The 8,281-nt window shown below is 34.6% G+C and overlaps 1 protein-coding gene across 1 annotated transcript; it reads left to right on the top strand.

The window, feature by feature from the left end:
- Nucleotides 1–676: 676 nt before the first annotated feature.
- On the top strand, nucleotides 677–7,638 carry LOC132059605 (protein RETARDED ROOT GROWTH-LIKE-like). The gene is made up of 7 exons (XM_059452258.1): nucleotides 677–1,175; nucleotides 1,871–1,982; nucleotides 4,630–4,789; nucleotides 5,834–5,982; nucleotides 6,065–6,216; nucleotides 6,864–6,978; nucleotides 7,225–7,638. The coding sequence occupies exons 1-7, from the start codon at nucleotides 772–774 to the stop codon at nucleotides 7,360–7,362; spliced, it is 1,230 nt and encodes a 409-aa protein (XP_059308241.1). The 5' UTR covers nucleotides 677–771; the 3' UTR covers nucleotides 7,363–7,638.
- Nucleotides 7,639–8,281: the final 643 nt, after the last annotated feature.

Below are 8,281 nucleotides of genomic sequence, written 5' to 3'. Positions count from 1 at the left end.
AACAAAAGAAGAATAAGAAGAAGAAAATCGATGATAAAGAAGAAGAATTGATAAAGAAGAAAGAGGTGAGATGGGTCGTTGGCTAATCTTTTTTTATTACTCTTTAGGTAATTTAGGGTTTTGTATCAGTAGGGTCAAAGCGTAAACAATAATTGGGAGGGGGAGGGGGGGGGGGGGGTGGAGTGGGCAAGTCCGAAATGGGTCAAACCTCATTAATCACTAACCATAATTTTGTCACTTACTCAATAAAATAACTTGAGTAGCTCCTTTTTAAATTTGAAATCTTTTTGTATCCCTTGATTCAATGCCTCCCCCACCCCTGAGACATTAGCTTGAAGAAAAGAAATTTTTTGTTGGGGAGAAATACGCTTTATGTCTATTTCTGAAAATATTTATACCACGTAGTCCAAATTTTGCGTATAAAAACCCGGTTTAGCTCATAGTTGTGTATAAACATCTTTATATATTATTATACACTTTATACAAGATTGATATATTATGTATAACACTTTTTTCCCTGCAGGTATAATGTTGTATAATATTGTTTGTTGGGCTACGTGGTGTAAATATTTTCAAAATGGGTGTCTTTTTTAAAATATCCCAAAAAAAAAAAGGAAAAAGGAAAAAGGAAAAAGGGAAAAGGAGAATAAGAAAGCAAAACCTATATAACGCCCATTCTGCCATTCATTTGGAGGCTCAAATGCGGCTGAAATAAGGTTGGAGGACAGTCCATAAACAACTTGCCCTGTTTCTCCCAAGGCTTGTGCTCGAATGAAGTCTGTGACTGCTATTTCTTCCTCCATTCCTTGTCTCAACAAAGCTTTTCGTACTCTGTTTACTCTCTCCACAACAACAAACCCTCCTGCTTTCCGTAACCTACATACGTCACCGATACGCTATCGACCGATTACCGTTACCTTCTCTCTCATTCTCCCTCGGCAATCACATAGCTTGAACCACAGCTTTGTTTCCTCGCGTAAGAAGCCTAATTTCGCTGTGTCAAAATGCCTCTCTTCGATATCCTCGTCAGCACACACTGTGGATTGGAACGACGCTGTTTCGTGTTCGGAGATTGGGGAAGAGGCGTTGGAGCAGGAAAAGGATGAGGATGATGATGCTAGTGCTACTGCTGTTAAGCCTTATATACCTGTTAGGGCTTTCTTTTTCTCTACTAGGTAATGCATTTTTAAGCTGTTTCTATCATTCCGTTGTTTATAATGTGGGCGTTTGGACATAAGAATTGTGAAACAAGGAAATAAGTAGTACTACTCCCTCTCTCCCAATTTATGTGACACTTTGCGTGAACATTTTAGATATATTTTTTCACAAAATTGATATGAGAAAAGTTGCAACTTATAGTACTTTTCATTGAGTTAATCTAATCCAATTTAGCTTCAAACTTTAGTCAAATTGACTCTCGAAAAGCGAAAAGTATCACATAAACTGGGACGGAGGGAGTATTTGTTTTCCAAGATTAAAAATGGTACTCCCTTTGTCCCAATTTATGTGGCACTTTTCGCTTCCCGAGATTCAAACTGTTTGAACTTTGACCATCATTTTAAGATGTGTTTTTTCATCAAATTGATATGAGAAAATTTGCAATTTATAGTACTTCTCATGTAGTTTTCAAATATATAAGTTTTAATATTAAAATATCGAGTTAATCTAATCCAATTTAGCTTCAAAGATTAGTCAAATTGACTCTCGAAAAGCGAAAGATGGAGGGGATATTTGGAAATTGGAGTTTGTGTTTGGACATGAATACGCACTGGAGTTGTTTTTGAATTTTTGGGAGTGATTTTTATCTGTTTTCTCTCATTCCGTTCAAAATTTGAAAACATTAATTGAACCATCCATGATTGTCTGGCAGTGTGGATTTGCGGAGCTTAGTGGAGCAGAACAAGCAGAATTTTGTTCCACCTTCGTCTCGAATGACAAATTATGTTGTTTTAAGATTTGGGGACACCAAGAAGGCACCCAGTGTGAGTGTATCATCTGCCTTTGTATTTGAATTGTTTTGTTTACAGTTGATAATCTTTACTATTTACGCTTCACTGTAGCGTTTACTCTTGTATTTGTCAAAACTGTTGTTGTTTACCGTTGATAACACATGGAGTATATTATGTGTACTGTTCTAACGTTTAGGCGCCATGAATTGCACAAGTAGTTGGACACTCTCTGTCCCAGGCGAATAACATGATTATGACGGTCAATGGTCTACATTTCGCTTTGTTATGTTGGAACTTGTTTGGTTGATTTTATGAAAATAAAATGTGCTATAAGAGTAATGGGAGAGTATGTGTGAAGACTAATGTCTTAAGCTTCATTAGTTTTTATATTTACACTATGTTGCTCGGACTCTCCAAAAATGATGCCGCACCCGTGTCGGATCCTTCAAAAATACACTACTTTTGGAGGATTCGACACGCACCCGTGTCCATTTTTGAAGAGTCCGAGTAACATAGTATTTACACCCTTCTGTGTTTATATTTACATTTCTCGATGCAGGATGTGTATATACACTTTTCTATGTAAGTCCAATACACTTTTCTATGTAAGTCCAACCTATTTGCACCATCTACCTAACACTCCTCTTCAAGTTGGTGCATAAAACTTGTATGCACCGTGTTGTTTACATACAAAGCTGGTTCGGGTACCGATAGAGGGATATTGTGAATAATTGTTGATCATTTGAAATTGCAAACTTTGTGGCTATCTCTCCTAAGATATCTTTTAACTGACAAAGCCACAGTCAATTGTGTTTGATTCTCTTATAAAGCATTGGATGTGATACAATATGAAGTGCTTTTATAAATATTACACTCAAGTTATATCTTACCTACTTGTACAAATTTTCTTTAAGTACTTGCTTGCTCTTTATGCATTAAAAAGTTGCCACCATCATAGTTCGATTTTCTGCTTTTGCACTGCATTATAATATGCAATCACATATGTTTCTTGCTTTTCCACGACACTGAATTACCTCCAACTAAGATAGAGCCCAGATCTTTGTAAGAGAGTGTTCCTGCTCAATCTACATTTATGTACTCAACACTCTTCTCCTCTCCTCGGCCATTGTAGCGTAATCCTTTTGCTGGAGCAGATTTATATATTGGAAAAGTTACTAATCACTACATCTCGATGAGTATCATAAGAGAATCAAGGCTAATTTGCGATGCTCATCTGGAAGATAATATCAAGTTCAGTCATGGGGAGGTAGTTGGGGTGGCGTTTGTTTCAAATTTGATTGAAATTTCTTTCCTGAAATTTGGAAAAACTATACACTTTCCATTTTTTTTAACCAAAGATCATTAGTGTTTTAGTTTCTGTTAGTTTTTGCAAAAAAGGAAAAAACTAGTACTGCGGTTACCTACAAAGTTGCTGATAGATTGTTGCATCCTTTCACTTTTTATCTCTAAATCTTAGACACTTGGTTTGTGATTTTTTAGTGCATGAGGCTATAAATTTTTATGGGGCGTAAAATGTATGGATCTGTAATATGTAGCACGTATAAACACTGAAAATGTTGAAGCGTCAGCAAGATGAAAGATATAACTTACCCTGTCTCTGTTTTGGTGCTAGACTGGATGCTATTTTAGGGGGGGGGGGGGTATGATGTCCTCTTTATCATGGCTGAATACAAATGAGATACTTGACAATAGTTATTGGAGCATCTTCAATGTTTTTAGCTTCGAATTCATTTTTTCCCAAAAGAGGCATGGACGGGGTGATTTGTTCTTCAAGTATTTAAAATTTGGAATGTTGAAGATTGTCATATTTGCGAAAAAGAACTTATATGTCTAAATGCCTTGGTGCAAACTATGGCTTTACTTTCCATTTTACACATGATGTGAATGTTCTCCTTTGGTTTTGTAGTTGAGATCATTTCGTTATTGCATTCTTGCAATGTAGCATTTTGCTAGTTGGTTAATACACCATTTTGTGGTTAGGTTCTGGTTGAGCAATCGTCTATTAACTCTCCAGATTCATGATCTAATTTTATCAGAAATAGGAATTTTATTGATGTCTGCAGACGATCGATCTTTTCTATCTGTTTGCATCAGATAGAAGATAGACCATCTACATTTCCACATAGTGAACCCCAGTGAACATGAATTCACTTTGATTGACCACATCTGCCTCATTGGAAATTTTTGTTATATCTAGGAGTCTTTTTCATCTTAGTTAAAAGAGTTGCATGTCAATTTATGTATGAATGTTGGATTTTAGTTAGTTTTCCTGATTTGCATTAAGAGACTAATTTTTTAGTATTGCGATGAAATGGATCCGATTAAAATAGAATGGATATAGGTCTAAATAGCCACCCCAGCTAGTTTGCAATGAAGGTGTAGTTGATTGATTGATGTGGTTTCAAAGGCATTGGGTTAGAAAAAATTGTCTAAGATTTTCCTTTCCTTTTCCCTATTATATTTTTTTCCAAGCTTGCTCCTGTGTGCTGGTTTGTTTTTGAGGATTTCTGTTTTTCCTTTTGGTGCGGAAGTTTTCTGATTGAGGTGGTGTTGTTGTTTGTGTTGTTACTTGCTTAATAAGCATATAGGAAATTTCAATGTTACTTAGTTAGTGCTACTATATTTTTTCTAATATAATACTTATGTGTTATGCTTTCAGGCTTTAGGTGCCAACTTAAGTGGCAGTGACTGTTGTTACATGGTTGTTTTCCAATATGGCTCGATTGTCTTGTTTAACGTTTCCGATCACGAGGTTGATGGATACCTGAAGATTGTCGAGAGACATGCTTCAGGGTTATTACCGGAGATGAGAAAGGATGGTGAGTTTATGTGAAAATAATTCAAGCTACAAAATGCTTCATGAATTTACTTATTACCTTATAAAAGAAAATGCTATAGAAATTTCTTATATAGTCTACTCATTTTTCTTATTCTTTTTGGAGAAATGTTTATTATTCTCATTCTGTCTTTTATTTCTGAGATATTCAGTATTGGAAATTATATTTTTGTGAGGTAGTTAAGGTGTTTAGATTAAACTGCTAACCGAAAGGCACTGTGATTTCATTATGATATTAGGAATTTGAATTTGAGTTGGTTTTGCTTTTAAAAAAAAGAAGGAACAGAAATGTTGAGTTATGCTGCCACTAATGTCCTCCCATCAGAGGATTCACTGAGTAGAACTTTCTGATAAAAAAAAAAAAAAAAAACAAAGATAAGCACATTTTACCTTTCCCAGGGAGAGGTGGAGGTGTTTTGGAATTTAGCAGTCAAATCAGCCTTTCTTAATTTTAATTTCTTTTGTTTCTGTTTCTCTCTCTCTCTCTCTCTCTTTTTATTTTTTTTATTTTTTATTTTTTATTGGTGACTTTATTATTAATTTCAAACCTCCGTTTTTTACTTCTAACATGCTCATTCAGGCTCATTGTTAATAGCACGCACAAAATTGTAGAATTTCTTGGAAGAACTTCCTAAAACTCACTTTCCCATTAACTGATGATCTTACTGGGAACCGGCAGAAATTGAATGGCTTTCGAGGGTTGTTAGGACTCAGGAGTGCATTTTAATAATTTTCTTTTATACTAATCAACTGAAGTGAGTGTCATACTGAAGTTGGATGTTAGTTCTTGGTCTAGCAAAGTTTGGCTCTACTTGAAATAATGTATTAAGTACATTGGACAATTTTGGTGATCTATGGCATATGTAAGTGATCATTCCTTTATTTGTGCTAATTGTGTCCTTAATAAATATTCAAGTCATCTCATGTGTGCTTCCGTACCAACTTTAAGTGATTCAAATTCTCTCATCTCTTATAAGAATTAAAAGTTTTCTGGACTCCCACTGATGTCTATATTGTGGAATTTTAGAGTATGAGGTAAGAGAGAAGCCAACTTTGAGCACATGGATGCAAGGTGGATTAGACTACATAATGTTGCAGTATATGAATGTAGATGGTATCCGAACCATTGGCAGTGTTCTTGGTCAAAGTATTGCTCTTGATTACTATGTTCGCCAAGTAGGTATCTACCAACTTATATGTGATCAGCACTGAGAAGGTTCTTAGGTAACTTTCTGACTGGTATCCTCTGCCATTCCAGGTTGATGGAATGGTTGCTGAGTTTACGGACATCAATCGTGGAATGGAAAAGACTGGAACTTTCACAATGGAGAGGAAAAAGCTTTTCCAACTGGTTGGCAAGGCAAATTCTAATCTTGCTGATGTGATTCTTAAGCTAGGACTTTTTGAAAGGTATACTTCCATTTATTTAGATATGTTGTGAATTTCTCTATTTCGTCTTCCTTTTTCTGTTTCTCTTAAATCAATATTGTGATTTGGAAGAGTGGTATATAAATCAACTTTTTTTATTTTTTATTTATTTATCTTGGAACTAGGAAACTTTTTTTTAATTTTTTTTATACTCCCTCCTTCCCAAAATAACTGTCGCTTTAGCAAAAACATTTGTCCCAAAATAAGTGTCGCTTTAGGAATTCAAGCCAAAAAATAGAACTCCCTCTGTCCCAAAATAAGTGTCACCTTTGCAAAAATCACGCCCATTAAAAAATCAATAAATACAATGTGGAGTTTACTAAACTACCCCTATTTATTAGATGTTTTTTTAGAATTGAGCAATTTTAAAGAGGAGTACGTCTTTAATGCTAAGGTCATTGTTGGAAATACTTGCCAATTTTTGTCTTGAATTCCTAAGGTGATACTTATTCTGGGACAATCTTTTTTGCTAAGTTGACACTTATTTTGGGATGGAGAAAAAGTAATTGTTTCCAACTCTACCCTTATGTTAAAGAACTACTTCTTCTTAATAGTGCTCTATTTTCATGTGCGTTTGGTGGTATCATGTGTGCTTGGTAGTATCATATAAAATTTTCTTTTGTTTTCAGATCAGATATTGCATGGAAGGATGCGAAATATGCTCAAATTTGGGAATATCTCAGAGATGAATTTGAGTTGACTCAAAGATTCCAAAGCCTTGACTTTAAGCTGAAGTTTGTTGAGGTATGGTATTTTATTCTCAATCAATGAACGAAGCTTTAAATTCCAAATAAAGCTTGGTTCAGTTATATGAATCCTTATAGTCAATCCGCTCTATTCTAATTTACTTTAAACAAAGGCTAGAGGTTCTTTAAATCTCATATTTTTTCTTACCTGATGTGTTCCATGTTTGCAGCTCCTCTTTAAGTAAAAAAATTTGTTGACGTCATGAGTTAACGCTTTAGTTAACGTTTTGATATTTGTGTGCAGCATAACATACGATTCCTTCAAGAAATTCTTCAAAATAGGAAGTCAGATTTCCTTGAATGGCTCATTATTATATTGATCGGTGCAGAGATCCTCATTTCGGTTTATGACATTGCTCATAAGTCGTCAATCGCTCTGTAGGTTTAGCTTCTGAAGTGTTGGAAATTTGGAATATCCCATTGCACTCTAATTATGGCCTGGAGTTGCTGTACATATGAAATCCTCTAATAATACACTATGCTATACGGCACTTGGTCTATTAATTGTAAATGCACGATGACTTTACAGTAGGGAGGTACATCATTTAAGCTTAGTGCCTCAAAATAGGGGATATGAATTTACAGATGATTGCATTTTTGGTACCTTTCTCCTGTAAGTATTGGTTTTCTTTATTTTTCAATTCTGGTTTCGCGCTCAGTTTTGTTTGACAATTTGACATTTTCCAATTGCACGATGAATTTGTAGTAGTTTTCTTTTCGTCTTCTTTTTCTAAAATTTGTGCAAAGTATGTAGGAATGCACCTATTTTTTTTTTTTTTTTTAAAATTTTTTGTGAAGATTTAGAGCCCGTTTGGATTGGCTTATAAGTTGCTGAAAACAGCTTATAAACTGCTATCAGCTTTTTTTAGTATTTGGTTGGTCAGCTTAAAGTCATTTTGTGCTTAAAATAAGCCCAAAAAAATAATTAGGCTCGTTTGTTTTAGTTTATCTAAAGCAACTTATAAGCTGAAAACAACTTATAAGTTGCTTATTTTAAGCCCATCCAAACAGGCTCCTAAATGTTTTTCCTTGCAAATAGAATTTTCTTAGACTGTTGAATGGCTGTTCCCGTGGTTCATTAATGTACAGTATGGTATGGTACAGTATGGTGTTGCATTGTATTGTATTGAACTGTATTAATGAACATAATGTTTGGATAGACTGTATCGTTTGTTGTGGTTTAATAACATTTGTATTGTTTGGTTTGACTGTATGGTACTGTATAATAACTTGTAAGTTTACTAAAATACCCTTAACTCTTAATTAGAAATTAGTTTATAGATATTAATAAAACTTATTAA

Source organism: Lycium ferocissimum, chromosome 6 (genome assembly GCF_029784015.1).
Source record: "Lycium ferocissimum isolate CSIRO_LF1 chromosome 6, AGI_CSIRO_Lferr_CH_V1, whole genome shotgun sequence".
NCBI classification, from domain to species: Eukaryota; Viridiplantae; Streptophyta; class Magnoliopsida; order Solanales; family Solanaceae; genus Lycium; species Lycium ferocissimum.
This window is presented reverse-complemented; position numbering and strand designations above follow the sequence as displayed.

Excerpts from the sequence above, each read along its gene's own strand:
- LOC132059605 (XM_059452258.1), top strand. The coding sequence starts at position 772 with ATGAAGTCTGTGACTGCTATTTCTTCCTCCATTCCTTGTCTCAACAAA. Across the intron at positions 1,176-1,870 it reads GCTTTCTTTTTCTCTACTAG|TGTGGATTTGCGGAGCTTAG; the intron begins GTAATGCATTTT and ends ATTGTCTGGCAG. Across the intron at positions 6,979-7,224 it reads TTAAGCTGAAGTTTGTTGAG|CATAACATACGATTCCTTCA; the intron begins GTATGGTATTTT and ends ATTTGTGTGCAG.